The sequence below is a fragment of the Diabrotica undecimpunctata genome, chromosome 4, assembly GCF_040954645.1.
Source record: "Diabrotica undecimpunctata isolate CICGRU chromosome 4, icDiaUnde3, whole genome shotgun sequence".
Classification (NCBI taxonomy): Eukaryota; Metazoa; Arthropoda; class Insecta; order Coleoptera; family Chrysomelidae; genus Diabrotica; species Diabrotica undecimpunctata.
Genome location: NC_092806.1, coordinates 159345731 through 159364457, shown reverse-complemented (window position 1 = coordinate 159364457; position 18727 = coordinate 159345731). Strand labels below are relative to the sequence as shown.

The window sequence follows — 18727 nt, the reverse complement described above, 5'->3', positions numbered from 1 at the left end:
TTCGGACATAAAAAAAACAAAAACAAAATAAATAAATTTGCATTCATGTGTGATGTAGGAGAGAACAGCTTATCTTAGATAGTAGGAGAGAACAATCTTAGAAAACGAATGAAATTGGCTCGTAAAACTTCACTGGAAGAGGCAACTTTCTAGAGGGGTCCCAGTCCGGGTAGTCGAATTAAAATCTGATGCAATTAAATTAGAAAGTCATATGGACATACCATTCAGAACAAGTGATGGATGGCTCTAGCGCTTTCGCAAAAAGCACGGAATCATAAATAAAAAAATTTACGGCAAAGCTTCAACTGCCCCAAAAGAAGAAATAGAACCTTTTAGTCAAAAATTAATAGAACATTATAAGTAACGAAATGCTATTAGAATCTCAGATTTCAAAACTGACGAAACTGGTTTGTTATGGCGTACTTTGCCTGAAAGCACACAATCCTCCAAATATGACAAATCTAATTCTAGAAGAAAAATTAACAAGAAGAGGATCTCGGCTTTGTGCTAACGCCGATGGATCGCATAGATTGACTCCTGTAATGGTTGGCAAATCTCGTAAACCTAGCAACTTTAGCTGTTTGTTTTTTTCAAAGTATACAACATTGCTTATTCAACAAATGGATCAGGGAATAATTTTGGCAACCAAACGAATATATCGCAGAAAGTTTTTAGAAGATGTAATAGTTGTATTGATCGATGGAAATAATGTAGAAGATACAAGAGGGCAGCGTACCTTGCAAATTACAATTTAAAGTCAACAATTTTTAATTTTGCTGTAGCATGGGAGGAGGTGAAAGAGCAAACAATAAAACATGGTTGGAAGGATTTGTTTGATGGCCTAGATGCATACACAGATTTAGAAGGGTTGGAAGTTACTGATTTCTGTAGGACAATACATAATAATGCCGGACAACATATAGCTAAGGAAGATATTACACCATGACTGAAAGTGAAATAGCAGATGAAGTTATGAACCTAAAAAATGAGGATAGAAGTGATGATACCGAAGAAGGTGACAAAACAAGACTACTAAAAATGAAGTTATCAGAGGTAAGATCACATCTCGACGCTCTAATAACAGTTATTGATTATTCATCAGATAAAGAAGTTCAACTGTGTTCTACGCATATTCGTAATTTTAGAGAGTTGATTATAAAAAAACAGCAAACATCGAAAGTGCAAACGAACCCTGGTTTCTTTTTCAAAACTGGATTGCCGACAGCAAGCGCGTCGATATCAACAGCAACGTCACTTCACGACGAATGTCCGAAGTCAATTAAATAGAATTTTGTTTGTATTTTGAATTTTTTATATACATCTAAATACGTACATATTTAAAAAAAAATTTCTATTTATTTTAAACATATTTTTATATAACGAACTTTCGGCTTTAACGGACACCCCGTCTCCCCAAGTAGTCCGTTATATCGAGGTTTTACTGTAATATCAAAGCAGCAGTAATGACAGCGGCAGCGTCCACCCTGGGAAACAAGAAAAAGGAGAGAAGAGAAGCAAGGTTATAGATAGATAGATAGTTTATTTGACTGTAAGATACAACAAGGTTTACAGCAAGTCAAACTAAAATTATAAATATTAATCATTACAACAAAATGAACACAATACATTAAAAATATTTAAAACATTAAAATACATATAAAACGTACAATATGGACATCATAATATAATTAAAATAACATTAAATTTGGTTATGTTGCAGCTTGGGCATTCACAGATACACTCTGGTAATATTCACCTAATGTATAAGGACATATGGTCACTAGGTACTCTTTGACTTGGTTTTTAAAAGTTGTAGTTGAAATAGTGTTTTTAAATTAAGGTTCGATGACGAGTGCAGACAAGCAATAGAGGAAAGAAATGAAGCACCCAAAATATATATAATAAGAAGAACATGTGAAAGACGAACATGTAGAAACAAAAAAAGAGCCTATGAAAATGGACAAATAGAAAAAATGGAAAAAATTTCAAAAACAACGAAATTAGAGGGGCTTACGAATACCTAAAAAAGATAAAAAGTGGGCATAAACCTCAAACAAGTCTATTTAAAGGTGAAAGTGGGCAAATAATCAGTGGCCAACAGAAAGTCACAGAAACCTGGAAGAATTATTTTCAGACCCTACTTGGTACACAAGTAGACATGGAAGATGAAATGGGTACGAACTACGTAAAAGAGAATGAAGTAGAGAATGTAGTAGAAGCACCAACCATAGAGGAAGTTCTCGAAGCTATTAAGGCCCAGAAAAACAATAAATCCCCAGGAGTTGACGAAATACTAGCAGAATTGTATAAGGTAGGCGACCACCTAGCAAGTCACATCCACGCGCTCATCAAAGACATATGGCAAAAAAAGAAAATACCCGACGACTGGAAGAAAAGTATAGTATGTCCGATCTATAAAAATGGAGACAAACTCCAGCGCAAAAACTACCGTGGAATTTCTCTACTATGTACAGCATATTATAAAGTCCTCACGTATATTATAAACCAGCGGCTCCAACCACTAGCAGAAAATATTGGAGAGTATCAGACGGGCTTCCGACGGGAAAGATCGACACTAGATCAAATATTTACAGTCAAACATATCTTGAGTAAATCATGGGAACATGATCTTGATGTTCACAACATGTTTGTAAATTTCAAACAGGCATACGACTCAGTCAAAAGGAATAAACCCTAAAATATTTTGGCTGAATTGGCAATATCACACAAGCTAATTAGACTCATTAAAGCCACAATGGATGAAACTCAGGCATGTGTTTTCTTCTTCTTCGCATGCCATATCAGAATTATCCGACGTTAACGATCACCATTGCGAAAGCTTCTCGATCTTCTGCAATATGGATTTATTGTCCCACATTTGATATCCGAGTCCATTCTCGAATGTTCCTCAACCAAGAAACCCGTTTCCTTCCTACACCTCTACGACCCTCTATTTTGCCTTTAAGGATCAGTTGTAATATTTTATATCGACTTCTTCTTACTATATGTCCCAGATAAGACATTTTTCGATATTTAACAGTCTTTAGCAGTTCTCTATCTTTGTTGTTTGCTGACGCTCCTTAGTACTTCTTCATTAGTTTTCCTTGCCGTCCAAGGTATCTTCAGCATTCGTCTATGAACCCACATTTCCAATGTTTTAATTTTGTTCATAATCGATACTTTTAGCGTCCACATTTCTGCACTATAGAAAAGTACGGACCAAACATAACACTTAACCATTCGTTGTCTTAGTTCTAAACTGAGATGATTATTGCAAAGAAATGACTTACATTTTCATAAAAGTAGTTTTAGTCATTGCTTAGTCATTGATTTAGTCATTTTGTCATTTGTGAGTTGAAAGAGGTATTTGGTAGTGGTCTGGTTAAAGAAGTAGCAGGAGTACTGGATTGATGAGCAGTTGTGGTTTCTGATGTAAGGGATGTTTTATTTATTGGATAATTTTCTGTTTCATTTATAGATTTATAGATAGCTGGTCAATATTTGGTATGTGGTATTACATTTACAGCAATTTATGCCATCTAAGGAAAGATACATTCTGTAGGGGGTATTGTCATGAGATATTAGAAGTGAATTTGAAATATGATCATTAGTTGTTGGAGCAACAAATACTTGACGCCTAAAGCTTTGGATGGAAAAGTAAAGTTACTTACGGCATTAGAGTAGTTTAATGTTGAAGAAGAGGTTGGTGCTGAAGATGTTAATATTGGTTTGGTGATTACTGTGTCAGTTTTTAAATTGTTATCCATTTTTAATTTTTATTTTCTTCATTTCATAGTATTAATACTAGTATTAGCTACTTTGTTTTGGATAATTTTGCAATGAAAATACGATAAATGCTATTATTTTAATGTTGTACCCCAGTTTAAAAAAGAAAGAGCAAATTTCTTTCAGTAGATCCCGAGATGTATCATTTTTTCTGAAACTGTGTTAAAGTTTTTGAAGAGCGCAGCTGGTCAATCAGTCGGCTACTCTCACTCCTTCTACTCTAGTCGGAACGCAAAGTACTCTTTGTTTTCAATACTCCTGTTTAAACAATTTTCAATAATTTTGTTTGATTAAAGTTTTTTTTAAACTTTGACTTTTCTTAAAAAAGATTGATTAATTTCAGCCTTAATGTTGTTAAGTAACATAACATTGATTTAAAAAAGTGTTATGTTGTTTTTCCCCGTCTAGATTTCCTGCTAAAATCTTGAATATCTAAACTTCTTATCCACGACGGGATAGGACGGGATAAGACGGGATATCCATAAATGCGAGGATAACATTGGAGATTCGCAGTTTGGGTTTAGGAATTATCTTGGGACAAGAGAAGCACTTTTTAGTCTACAGGTCCTCATCCAGCGCTGCAGAGATATGAACAAAGACGTGTACATATGCTTTATAGACTACGCAAAAGCATTCGATAACGTAAAGCACGAAAAGATAATTGAAGTTCTCCATAAGATCGGAGTTGACTACAGAGACATTCGAACAATAGCAAGTCTCTATTGGGGTCAAACAGCTAAAGTGAAAGTAGGATCTACATTGACCAATAAAATTGAGATCAAGAAAGGGGTACGACAGGGCTGTATCTTGTCTCCTATTCTCTTTAATATATACTCAGAAGAAGTATTTAAGACAGCGCTGGAGGAAAGCACAGAAGGCATAAAGATAAATGGAGAAATAATTAATAACATAAGGTATGCTGATGACACTGTGATTCTAGCAAGTAGCATGGAGGAACTGAGTTGCCTAATGAGTAAGATACAAAAAACAAGTGCACAATACGGACTCAGACTAAATATCACAAAAACCAAATGCATGTTAGTAAGCAAAACCCAACAACTACCACAGCAACTGATATTAAACAATGAAAGAATTGAACACGTGGATTCGTACATCTACTTGGGAACAACAGTTAACTCAAATTGGGATCAAGCGAAGGAAATACGTATAAGAGTAGAAAAGGCAAGAGCATCGTTCACTAGCATGAAGCAAATTTTCACCTCTAAAAGCCTCACCCTACCTCTCAAAATTCGACTTCTGAAATGTTATGTATTCCCGGTTTTGTTATATGGAATGGAGGCGTGGACAATGACCGCAACATTGATGAAAAAAGTAGAGGCCTTCGAAATGTGGGCTTACCGACGTATATCCTGGACTGAGCACGTGACCAACGAAGAGGTACTACGCCGGATAGGTAAAGAGAGAGAGGTAGGAATAAGTATAAAGAAAAGAAGGTTGGAATACTTGGGTCACGTTATGAGACATAATAAATATAGAGTACTACAGCTGATCGTTTCGTTCAAGGGAAAATAGCAGAAGAGGTCCAGGGAGAAGAAGACATTCGTGGCTCCAAAACTTGCGGCAATGGTTCGGATTGTCATCTGCTGAACTATTCAGATCTGCCGTAAACAAAGTCAGAATAGCCATGTTGATTGCCAACGTTCGGAACGGACAAGGCACATGAAGAAGAAGAATCCACGACTAATCTCACCCCAAAAACTGAGTACCGTTCTTATGTAATATTCTCACATTGTTAGTTCTAACTCTTTAACATTACAGAAATAACTGTTTTTAAAGATAAAGTTAAATGATTTGTAAAGCATTCTTAAGACGTAGTTGTTTAAGCTTTGGTTTCTACTTTGATCCCATTAAGTACATTGTTGTTGTAATTTTGGGTATTTGATAAAACTGTATCTTTTGTTTTACTTCGACTTATGCAGAAAACTTTTTTTGTTTTTATCAAAGTTTCTTTCTTTGTAATAATCCCTGATTACAGCAATCTTTTGTTGCACAAAAATACACAGTTAATGGTTCGTGCAAAAGATAACCAGCAAAAGAGACAATATTCTTCCCTTATAAATCAACGTTTTGTAAGTTATTTATCTTGTTGCCACGATAACGGTAGCTAATATGTGTAAACGAACTAGTTTTTTGATAAACGGTAATATTAATATATGCAAAAACTCTGATGATACACTAAAATACTTTGGAAAGATTATTGCGTGACCCTGACAGAGAACGGTGTTTAGACTCGTATCTTTCGAATGCCAAAGGTTAGAGATAATTCTTTTTATTGTTTGTTTCGATTCCAAATGCGTAAAATTCGAGTATCTTTCTTCTTCTTATACTATAATTACTTACTCCTGGATACTACATCTCGTGGTACCTACCAACTGGCAACTGTCTGCTTTGAGATTGATCCTCAGTTATTATTCACCAGTTTCTGAGTACTAGCTTCTCCAGATCTTCTTCAACACCGCCATCCAGCAAAGATGGTGTCTTCCTTTCTTCATTATACTTTCTTTTTTGTTGCTGTTGTAGTATTCTTTGCCATTGTTGTTTTTTTAGAGGATATATCCCTTGTTCATGAATGACCCATTCTTGCCCATAAAGTACTACAGTTCTTGTTACTGCTTTAGGAATCTTTAATTCGGCTGTTTCTTCTTTTTGTTATGTTTGAGCCTTACCCAAAATGGAACTTGAATGTTCGGGACTGAGCAGTCCAACAGAGAGTTTGATATCAAAAGCTGAGTATATCCTGTAACGAAATATTTTGCCTACCACATGGGGTAGAAAATTGGGGATAGAAATTATTGACAGTAGAGATAGGGCAAGCAAAATAAACGAAACTGTGCGAACGGCACTCAGGGTTTGTTTGGAGAGCTGGGGTCGTGGATAAGTAAATGGCAAGGGGTCGGATTGGGGCAACTACAAAGAATGAAACAAAGGGGTACTAACGTGAATCTCTTGGGACAAACAAAACAAAAGGAAACAGGAAATACCTCTAGCAATTTAAAAAGGACGCCGCTTCGAGGTGCCAAATTATAACCATTACAACAGCTAGTTGTAACTATTGAAATAAGTATTAAACATAAAAAAAGGGTATACCGACAAAAGGACGCGGAAAAAAGGACGCATAAAAAAGGACGCGGAAAAAAGGACGCGCGAAAAAAGGACGCGTGGAAAAAAGGACGCGTGGAAAAAAGGACGCATATTATTAATGAAATACTATAAATAGTTTATTTTAATTGACAATAGCAATTACCCCCGTTTATCCCCTATATATAATTACAGAAAATGATTCTACCTAACCTAAAATCGGTTACGGTAAAAGTAAAAAATATTTATATGAAAAAAACTTGCCTTCACACTTTATCCAGGCTTAGGACTGGCAGCAGAAGCTGGTGTGTTTACAAGTTTTTTTTTATTTTTTTTTAATTTTTTGCTTTTTTTGGAATTTTTTTGTCATTTTATTTTTTTTTTTGTTTTATTTTTGATATTAATTTTTTTTGTATTTTTTTTATGTTTGCAACTGAAACTTGTGAGCAATGCCTCTCAAATATTCTAAAGTTGGCCTGTCAGCATAATCGGCAACAATAGCCCTTATCCTGTTTGCTGTATCTTGATATTTTCCTTTGCGTGGAGGTACATTGCCCGAAATGTACTGCTCTATTTTCAAAACATTTAAATCATATTCTTTTTTTAGAGAATTAATAAATTTCCAAATATTCGGATGTGCGCTATTGAGAAGAGAAGAAAAGCTGTTGTGCCATCCTTCGACAGCATTATTAGTTCGAGGTATATCTTGGTCTGCCAAATCGTAACAATTCCATACATTTGATGGAAAAAGGGGTTGTCTTCGATTTCCTCTTCTAGCTAATCTCCCTATCCAAGTGTCTTCAAAGTAATTAATCAGCGGCACTAGTAGTTTTTCATTTTGTGTATAAAAATCGCTTTTGAGCAACTCCTCGTACACTCTGACTACATGGTGGTCTGGAACAAACTCAAGAGCTGTCAATTGTCTTAGATGAAGGGCGAAGTCAGGATTCTCAATATATCTACGTTGCAATCCGGCACTTTGAATATGGCGCCACATACACTGCGAGAAATGAAAAAAACATCCGCGGATTTTCACATTTGGGAACTCAGTTTGTGCAGCATTCATTGCCGCTCTTTCAAAGTCCATCATTATTGTTAGAGGGCGCAAGGCCGGATTCAACACCTTTAGTTGCTGAAAAACACGTGTATAAGTCTCTTGTGTTTTGTTCGTTAGAAGTGCAAATACAGTCGGGATTACATTACTATATCGCACTCCATGAATTGTGTATATTTGAGAAAACAATGGTGGTGCTGAGTTAAATGTTCCATCGGCATACCAATGATCGCATTGTTCCATAAATCTTAAATTTCTTTGTGTTGAAAATAACAAAATACGTTCTTCTTCTGGCCCGCTATCAAATAATAGAAATAGCTCACCGCCTGTAGTTGTGCCGTAGCAGCTAAGGAAAGTCCTTGAGAAATTTCACTTACTACACCTTGGGTGGAGTGTTCCAGTTGTTGTGCAACTTCTTTCATCCGGTTACAAGCTTCTTTTGCTTCAATCTTTGCCGTGTCTGCAACGTGATTATGTTCTGTGGATTTTGTAATTTCATCCACAACGGTATGCACTCTTCCTGTACATTTGCACTTATTATAAGTAGCACACTTCCAAATTGTCTTTTCACCAATCACTCGCTCTTTTTTATGGAGAAATCCATTATAAAGTAACAAGTTGTTGCCTTTTTGGCTTTTCACAAACGCTAACACCATCTTAACAGACTGATATCAATTTGTAAAATGTTTTCTTGTTAAGAACAGAATAAATTACCTACCGCGACAAGTTTCCCCTATATAAACAATTTGGTTAATGATGTTTTGTTATATCGGACCTTTTGTAATATTCATTTCTTAAAAACAATTATCAAACAATTAGAAAGTTTTATTTTCTTACTAATCGTTTCTATTTACATTCTTAACATTACCTGCGGAATTTACCAACCTTCCGGTTCGCGTTAAACCCTCATTAGACCCCTTACTGGGCTGGTACTTGGGTTTTTCTAATCCCATACATAATTCTGATAATATGGAATCTAACCTGTTTCAATACCAGAAATCTTGAATCAACATTATAGTAGTATTTATTATTTTACTTAAGATATTTTAGTCCTAAGCCTCGATAAAATGTGAGGGCAAGTTTTTTTCATATAATTATTTTTCACTTTTTACTCTTACCGTAACCGATTTTAGGTTAGGTAGAATCATTTTCTGTAATAACATATGGGGATAAAAAGGGGGCAATGGCTAATGTCAATTAAAATAAACTATTTATAGTAATTCATTAATAATATGCGTCCTTTTTTCCACGCGTCCTTTTTTCGCGCGTCCTTTTATCGCGCGTCCTTTTTTCCGCGTCCTTTGGTCTCGCGTCCTGTTTTCCGCGTCCTTTTGTCGTAGATTCAAAAAAAAAGGGGTTAGAGAGTTAGTCAAGATAAACAAACATAATGGTTTACAAAAAATTAAACATTTATTGTGTTACACAAACAGTTACAAAAATAAATGGCACAAATTACTAGATTAATAGTTACAGAGTACAAAAATAACAAAGAAAACTTGCATATCATCCGTTTACAAAATCTAGGAGTTGGAGATATTACATAAACTTACAAAAAAATTGATATTGCAATAGAGGTTAATCTTTTTTTTTTAACAAAACAAATGAATATCGAAAATAGTAAAGCGAGCTGTCTTATGGTAACATTAAATTTAAAACTACAATTAAAATGACAGCTAACAATGCACTAAAATTTACGATGTTAAATATTTCAATTTTAATGAAAGGAATTATTACTTTAGAAAAAAATGTCTGTCTTTACTTTAAAATTTGAAACAAAAAGTTACCTGGATTTTTCACTAAAACACTTTGAATTTTCTGTACCTGGACGTCACTGGTGCTTCTGGGGTAGAACTGGGCTTCACCCTCTGTGTAACGAACACACGAACAAATTCATCTCCAAAGTGCTAAAAAGCCTGGGACGACAACCAGGGAGAAACAAAACGAAAATGGAAACGACGATTCTTTCAATCCTCACTTAAAACTTTAACTGAACCATTAACTGCCACAATACATTACATATTTTTCATGAAAAGAGACGAACAACGAGGAACATTTCAAATTTGATGTAAAAGTTGGATCCACACCGAAGCCGACTGTCTCTTACAGCAACCCAAGTGAGAATTGAGCAATTATCTTTTAAAATTCATTCGCATTGACGGAAATATTTATTTAAAACGCAGAATATGAAACGCAAAAGCATGCCGAGGACGTACACATCTGTAAAACATAAACAAACTCTAAAAATATGTTTATATTACTTGGCGACGCTAAGAGGAATTGAAAATACTTTTTGCGTATTTTAACTTGTATGAAAGTAAAGAGAAATACACTGAAATCATTCTTCGTTATTTCAATACATATATGACGGGATTTCAATTTAATACATATACGAGGGGATTTCAATATATATATCAAGGAATTTATATACTAAAGAATTTGTAAATGCTACAATCCTGACGTTTTGAAGAGTCGCTTTCCGCTGAAGACTTTGTCGCAACCCATTCTTCTAACTTACTTACTTACTTACTAGCCAACGCCCACCCTTGGCATGTTAGTCATTTGGTGGCGCGCTGACCAGTATAGACGAGTCGTTTCTCGTAGGCGATCTTCATCCTCCTCGGGTGGGTCTGTTTTCAGGGCTGGGCACTCTGGAAGGTGAGCAGCATCCATCTGGGGCTGATCACATAATGGACAGTTGTCATTTTCGCGGACGCCGATGCGATGTAGATGGGAGGCCAGGTAGTCATGCCCCGTAGTTGTTCTGAAGACGGCTACACTAATAGGTCTCGGCAAGTTGCGAGGGATTGGTGACTCTATTAGGTGGGCCCAAGATTTTCCAGCACCGGCTTGTATTTGCTGCTCTTTTATCTTCGCTTTGATTCCTCTTCTAATGGTGGACTTTGCTGATGTGTACGATTGGAAGCTAGGGGGCTGTGGAAGAGTAGTGCCTTCTTTTGCAAGTTCATCCGCCGCTTCATTTCTTTCAACACCGACATGACTAGGGATTCATTGTAGAGTAATCAGCCACCCTTTTTCCATCAAGTTCGATAGTTGGACACGACAAGATATTGTTTTGGCACAGTCGGTGTATCGATTTGTCGACAGAGCGAGGATTGCGGCTTGGCAGTCGATGAAGAAGGCAACTTTTTGGGGGTGTTGGAAATTCTCAAGATTTTTTGCAGCTTCGTGTATAGCAGCAATTTCGCCGTCGTAGTTGCTGAGAGGGGCACCCACAGCTATAGAGCCTTTGAAGAACGATGAGACATATCCTGCTCCTGTTCTTCCCGAGTCCGGCATCGAGGATCCATCGCAGTAGATGTGGAGCCACTCATGTGCTGGGTACTTGGTGTGTATCGTCTCTAGGGCGGCTTTCCTTAGGGCAATGTCTGACGATAAGTGCTTCGGGTCGTTATGGTTTTCAAGCAGTAATTCTGTGTTTGGTAGACAGCGGGCCAGTGTGGTTTGCGCTGGGAAGGGGGCGGCTTCCGACAGGACAATGTGGTATTTTTCCATGATTTGGTTTGCTACTGTAAGCAGAGTGGTTTGTGTTTTAAGACGTGAGGCTGCTTGTCTATATTCGTCCCATTTTTGTGGAAGTATTCGTCTTTGCCTTTCCCAGAAGGTTAACGCGTGTTGCTCTCTGCGGCATTGTATTGGTTCAATACCGGTCTGGGCTTCCATTGATGTAATCGGTGTTGATTTTGGAGCACCGGTGATGACGCGAAGGGCAGTGTTCTGGGCGACTTCAAGCTTGGAGGTGGTGTTTGTACTCGCAGTTATTGTAGCTTCACTCCCATATTCTAATATCGGCCGGACATAGGTTTTGTATGTTGCTACCAGGACATCTTGCGTGGCGCCCCACTTTGTTGCTGTGAGACGTTTGAGCAGTCGACATCTCTTTGTGGCTTTCTCCCATTCTTCTAACTCGTCCTTTTATGTTTCATTAGAAGTCCATTTTTTTTCTCTAGGATATTTTTTTTATTTATTTGTTGACACCGGCTCTTTTTACGCGTCAGTACCGTTTCGATCTTTTCTCTAAAAGTTCAATATTGTTTCTACTTCCTGTATTCATCAGACATTGATTAAATCATGTATAGTATCACCAATACCAATGAAAGGAAAACCAGTAGCAAAAAGTCGTACTTGGAGACCTCCAAAACAGTGATCAACATTTTAAACCACGGCCAATCAAGAATCCAGGCCTTATTAACAAATTATGAACATAAAAAAATATGCCCACATAACATATTCAAATACATTAACACTTTATTAAAATTATCTTTGTTTAACAATCAAATATTTAAACAGATTTTTACGCGTTAACTTGTCTTTAAAAATTCGAGTTCATTATTTACTTTAACAATTTTCGTACAGAATTAGAAGAAAATAAATTATTATGGTAATAAATTTGCCATAAAGTGGCAACTATACACGTGTTTTTGAACAACTAGCATTGTATGTGAATTGGGGAACTACTAATACTTAACTTTTTGAAACACACAACTAAACTAAAAAAGATTCGTTCAAAAAAAAAGTTTAAAAAGAAGACTTGAGCTTGGTTTAATATTGACAAATAGATGAAACGTATCGTGAGCGGAGTAAACGTGAGCGGTATCCCCATTCTCCTGCATTTTTGTTTTCATCTTTGTTAAAGCACTTTCGAGGTATATTTTAAATAAAGTGGGGGACAGACAACATCCTTGCTGTAATCCTTTTGATGTTATAAATCCTGTTGTTATTTGTATATCTGCTTTTATTTTTGTTATTGGTTGGTTGTATAGCACTTTGACGGCTTTTATTAATTCTATATTAATATTCGTGCTTTCTATTGATTGCCACAGCTTCTTCAGTGTAACGCTGTCGTAGGCTTTCCGTAGGTCGACGAACAATATATGAATCTCTTGATTCCGTGCCATCTTTTTTTCTATAATCTGGGTTAAGGAGAAAATGTGGTCAATAGTGGATCGACCCACGTGGTGAAAAAAACACAATTCGTTAAACTTTCCGTGTATGAATTGGTATCAATAGACTGTTACAACGTTATTTCTGTATGCCCTATGTCTTCGGACAGTCGGGAAGATGGTAATATATATTAATTGAACAAAAAAGGGTGAGAATAATTATCTTGTCAGTTCCTGTAATAAAAACCTTACTACCTAATCAAATTTAATTTAAAACCATTACTGAAATTTTGTAAAAGACGGAGATAGAAATATTTACATAAGATTTAAAGAATTAAATTGTTTATATACAAATTTTACTCGATAATCTAGATACTTAATTCTGTATAAAAATTATCAAAGTCTTAACAAATATTTATTACATCACACAATTAAGTTTTACACCGAGAAGATCTTAAATTTTAAGGTAGGTAATGCCATTGCGGATTTTTTGAGATGTAAACTGTCTTTGAAGGTCGCGTATAAGGAGATATTTCAATTAGATTGATTGAAAGACACGCCTCAATCGGGGGGCTCGAGGGGACAACAACACTATTGAAGACAGAGATGAACTGGCTATTTTAGAAGGACCATAATATGGAGACATTTTGTTTAGAAAATATTAATACAATTTTATTTAACACGGTATCAAATTTTCAACTGATCGCAAAACGATTTGGGCAGTGACGTGCCTCATAAATGTTATAAGGATTTCTTTTTGCTATATATTTCTTTTCGAAGAGTTCTTAAGATTATAGAAAAAAAATATGCTTTATTGTCACTGAAAATTGTACAATTTTATGGACAAAGCTTACAAAAAGTAAAAAAAAAAACCAACAACAATTTAAAATTTACTAAAATTACATAAATCGTTTTTCACCTTGCGTTTTTACCCTGGGGGTGGATGCCACCCCTTCCCGGGGATGGAAATTATTTTATTAAAAATAACCCCAGAAATTGATGGAGGAACCAAATCTAAACAAAATATATCTTATAAAGTTATTAAAATAAATCAATACTTTTTGAGTTATTGAAGATCAAAGATTTTGATTTTTCGTGAAAAAATGCATGTTTTAAAGCGGTTTTTCATAAATAACTTAAAAACTATAAGTTTTTATAAAAAAGTTGTCATTACCAATATTGAAGCTAATAAAAAATTGAATAAAAAAATATACTTATTGAACAATTTTCAAAGTACTCAGAAATACCTATAAAATGAGCTCTAGAAAAAGTTGATAGCATCAAAATTAACCAAGTTATGATGAATATAAGAGGACCCTTTCGAATTTTTTTGGAAAAAGTGAAAAATAAAACATACGCCATTTCCAAAAAAATTAAAATTTATAGCAATCCCTATAAGACGTTTTTTATTTTAGCATAAGTAATGACCTCAAAAATTTTGACCGGTTTAAAACGCATATTTTTGAAAAAAAAATTGATTTAAAAAAATCAGAATTTTTCAAATTTTGCAATGCGGCGCTTCAAAAGGGTTATTTTGCAATGCAGTCTGCGGATCATGCAGTGGGGACAATTGCCAAAATAGCCCCATAATTAATGAAAAAGGAGAAATTGGTGAAAAGAGCTCTGATGAAGAGTGAAAAATTAACAATTAAGTACTATTAATATTTGATTAATTTATGAAACATTACTTAAATAAAAAATGAATGAACTTTTCATATATTTTAATATTTATTTTAATACGTTTTCCTCTTAACAAACAAATTAAATTTTTATAAGTCACATAAGCACTGAAAAAATTGTTCAGGAAATATGGAAAGACTAATATTAATAAAGTTTGGAATATATTAATAAAGTTTATCATAACCAATAAAAAAGTTTCTAAATGATTAAAGCTATTAAAGCTAATAAAAAAACATTTTCCATTATTTTTATAACAAGGGGTACAGTCATGTATTATTCAAATAATTAAAATTTCTTGAAATTAATTTTTTCAATGATTCTGCTTTAAGGGGGTGGTTTTTAAGGGTTGAAATTTCACAGTCAATCGAAAATTATATCACAAATATTAAAGAAACTATTGGGGTAATATTAATATGCGATTTGATATTTCAGAAATATAAAAAATAATTTTTTCATAATTTTCCATTTAAGGGATAGTTGCTAAAAGGGTTTAAAAATTAATTAAAATCATAAATCATGCTTATAAATGTTGTAAAATATTTATTTTATTTAATTAATCTAGATTAATGATGCCAGAATGCTTAAATCTGCATTTTTAACCATTTTTAACAAAAGGGGTGGATTTCACCCCTAAAATACAAAAAGCTCAAGTTGAGCATATGTCACTTTTGAAGTTAAGGGGAAAATATACTCAATCCCAAATTTTCATTCAAATTTATCAACTGCTAGACAAAAAGACCAACGTTGGAATACCACAATACAACTTTGGAGACCTTAAAAAGGTAGACAACCAATAGGAGGACCACAGATGAGATGGGTGGACGTCATAAAAGCAATAATCAAAACAAATTGGAAGTATTTTGCTCAAGATAGACATCGATGGAAGGCGTTGGAAGAGACCTATGTCCAAACATGGACGAGAGAAGGTTAAGTAGAAGAAGTTTGAAATTAACTCTCGGAAAAATCATAACAGGTAGTATTGAATTTCCCAGGGCGTTAATGATACAGCAAAGTGCCACGAGTTGTCCTTTTTCAGCAGACATTATTTGATATTTCTGTTTGACATCTTTTTGCAATAATTCAGTAACAAATATCGTTACAAATTCTCATTTTAAAGGATTTCCTATTAGACTAGGCGGGATCTGTAAAAATTCAGACCATAATGGACATTTTCCATAGGAAGCTATTTTTTTGCTGGAATCCCTTCAGTATGTGCCTAATATCGATAATCACGATATGCGCCAGTCGCAAACCCTGTGCTAAAATTTTTATTTAACAAAATCTGGAAACAATGGAAAATTTCTCAATTTTTTGCTCCTATTTTCGTTTATAATTCGGAAAATATTGATCCTAGAGAAAAAATTACAGGAAGTTAAAAGTTTTGTTATTCAATTTTACACAATATTTCGTTAGCTAGAAATTGAAAATTTAATGTTTATTGTTGAAAAAATAGCAATAATTGGAAAAAAAAGTACAAAAAAATAAAGTTAATCCTTTAAATGGTTTCGACTTTCTAAACTTGACTTACAAGCTCCATATTGCGCCTAGAAAAACCGTTTAATCTGTTTAAAACGTGTGCTAAATTTTGTTAAGATCGGTCGGATAGGTTTTTGCATAATAATTTTGCAATCCAGCCTACTTTGAAAAAAATCGCAAATTTTTAAATTTATAGTAGGCCCTAAATAAGGTTGTCAGATAGTTGCAAATGTTTTTACTATAAAGGAAGGCTCATACTTTCAAATGCTTTTTGTAAAATTCAAATCGGTTCACTAGGAGAGCCTAGAAAATTTTTTAAAGTTTTAAACATTTTTTAGGCTTATAAACAAATTGAATAACTTTACGAGCTTTAAACATATCAATTTCAAAATTTATACACTTAAAGAACATTAAAAGACGCTTCTTAAAAAAAAGATACATTCGGCTTACTGATTGCCGAGATATTGGAGGTCAAGGTCAGACCTGAAGATTCTTGTCCTTCAAACAAAAGAAAAATACTTTAAAAAAAAATTATTGAAAATTTAGTCAAAATAAAGTTTATTTATGAAAAAAAAAATTTTTTTTCGTTCGCTTTTGTTTTAACAATTTAAATTATTTATTAACAACTTATAAATACATATTTGTTTACTAAAAGTAACAATTTATTTCAATGTATAAATTGCAAGCTCAAAAGAGATGCATGAACAAAAAATGCAATTACTTGTTTAACATACAATTGTTTATTGCAAATTTCTCAATTTTTCAATTAAAAATGGTATTTGAAAATATCATATTTGAAATCCTTGTCGTCCGAGACATCGATTAAAAAAAAAAAGAGCAAAATTGGTTGACAAGAAGCCGAGATAATGCAATTTTTAGCGCGCGCTATGATTTTGAACTCGCCGATTCACATTTCAAGTGAATGTCCCCCACCACCTCTCATGCATTCCGAGCGACATTTTACGCGAAAACGGTTTTTTATTTGTCTTTTTTATGGATGTTGCCATAAAGCGCATTACGTAAAACTTTTCATATAAAAAGTACTTGACAAGACAAGGGTATTTGTTTAAAAACGAGCCCTCTATCACTTACGGTTACACAGAAAATGTATGCCAATTTTGACCTTCAATATCTCGGCAACCAGTAAGCCGAATGTATTTTTTTTAAAGAAGCCTCTTTAATGTTCTTTAAGTGTATAAATTTTGAAATTAATATGTTTTAAGCTCGTAGAGTTATTCAATTTGTTTATAACCCTAATATATATAAAAAATGTTTAAAACTTGAAAACATTTTGTAGGCTCTCCTAGTGAACCGATTTGAATTTTACAAAAAGCGTTTGAAAGTTTGAGCCTTCTTTTATGTGCAAAACAATTTGCAACTATCTAAAGGCCTTATGCCTACTATAAATTTGAAAATTTGCGATTTTTTTCCAGTAGGCTGGGTTGCAAAATTATTATGCAAAACCTATCCGACCGATCTTAACAAAATTTAACACACATTTTAAACATATTAAAAGGTTTTTCTAGGCGGAATATGGAGCTTGTAGGTCAAGTTTAGAAAGTCGAAAACATTTAAAGGATTAAATTCATTTTTTTGTACTCATTTTTCCAATTATTGCTATTTTTTCAACAATAAACATTAAATTTTCAATTTCTCGCTAACGAAATATTGTGTAAAATTAAATAACAAAACTTTTAACCTGGTATAAGTTTTTCTCTAGGATCAATATTTTTCGAATTATAAACAAAAATAAGAGCAAAAAAATGAGAAATTTTCAATTGTTTTCAGATTTTGTTAAATAAAAAATTTAGCACAGGGTTTGCGACTGGCGCATATCGTGATTATCGATAGGGCACATCCTGAAGGGATTCCAACAAAAAAATAGCTTCCTATGGAAAATGTCCAATCCAAAACAGCCTAGACTATATGCTTTTTTATTAAAATTGTGTCAATTTTCCATATAATTTACCTGTATTCGCCTTTAGTATTTAAAATCTAATAGCTTACATTGTTTATAAATCAAAAATGACGTTTAATCTTTTGCATATTTTGTTATAGTACTTTCCTGGTTTATAAGAAAAATTACATTTTGAAAATAGTTGTAAATCTGAAAGCCATATCCAAAAATTTTTCATAAAAAATAAATAGCTAGAAAGTTAATTAAATATCCTGAGTATGTTTTGGCAAACTCGTGATAATTATGTTCATTTAAAAAATTCTATGAACAGTTCAACCGTTTTTTATCTCTATTGTATAAATATAGAATGTTACCAAAAATAATCTGTCGATAAAACCTACCGTTAGACTCTTTTTGCGGATACGTCCATCTCAGTGTAAATATTTTTGTAAATATCGTTCATGCCCACCGGTCCTGTTCTCTATCTATTTACCAGGAGGGGTCAGGGGGACACACTGACAAGAATGTAATTTATCTTTCCAATTAAAGCGAACATATAGCGATACAAAAGTGACTGTCTTTTCGTCATACAATCAGTTCAAGTTCAGCTTTATTCATTGCACGATCAGTTTGTGCTAGGCGATTCTTCGTCGCTCTCTGTGTAACGCCACCAAGACAAAAATGAGATTCCACACGATTTTTGAGCAAGTCGACGAGCTTGGAAGGGTGGAAGTTGATCTGCTGGAACTGCATGGAGGCTCTGAGAGCTCCGTTGAGTACCACATCACTAACGAGGTAACTGCATAAATTTTAAAATAAACTTAATGTTAAAAG

General features: G+C 34.1%; 1 protein-coding gene across 3 annotated transcripts in view; it reads left to right on the top strand.

The window, feature by feature from the left end:
• Positions 1-18727, top strand: part of Hex-A (Hexokinase A) — a 124986-nt gene that overhangs the window by 28844 nt on the left and 77415 nt on the right. For 2 of the 3 annotated variants that reach the window (XM_072530762.1, XM_072530763.1), the window contains exon 1: positions 18480-18688. The exons of the other annotated variant lie outside the window; for it this stretch is intronic. In XM_072530762.1, the coding sequence (XP_072386863.1) occupies positions 18575-18688 (114 nt within the window). In that variant the 5' untranslated portion in view covers positions 18480-18574. Of the gene's footprint in view, positions 1-18479; positions 18689-18727 lie in introns of those variants that run through there. 3 annotated transcript variants of the gene reach the window in all.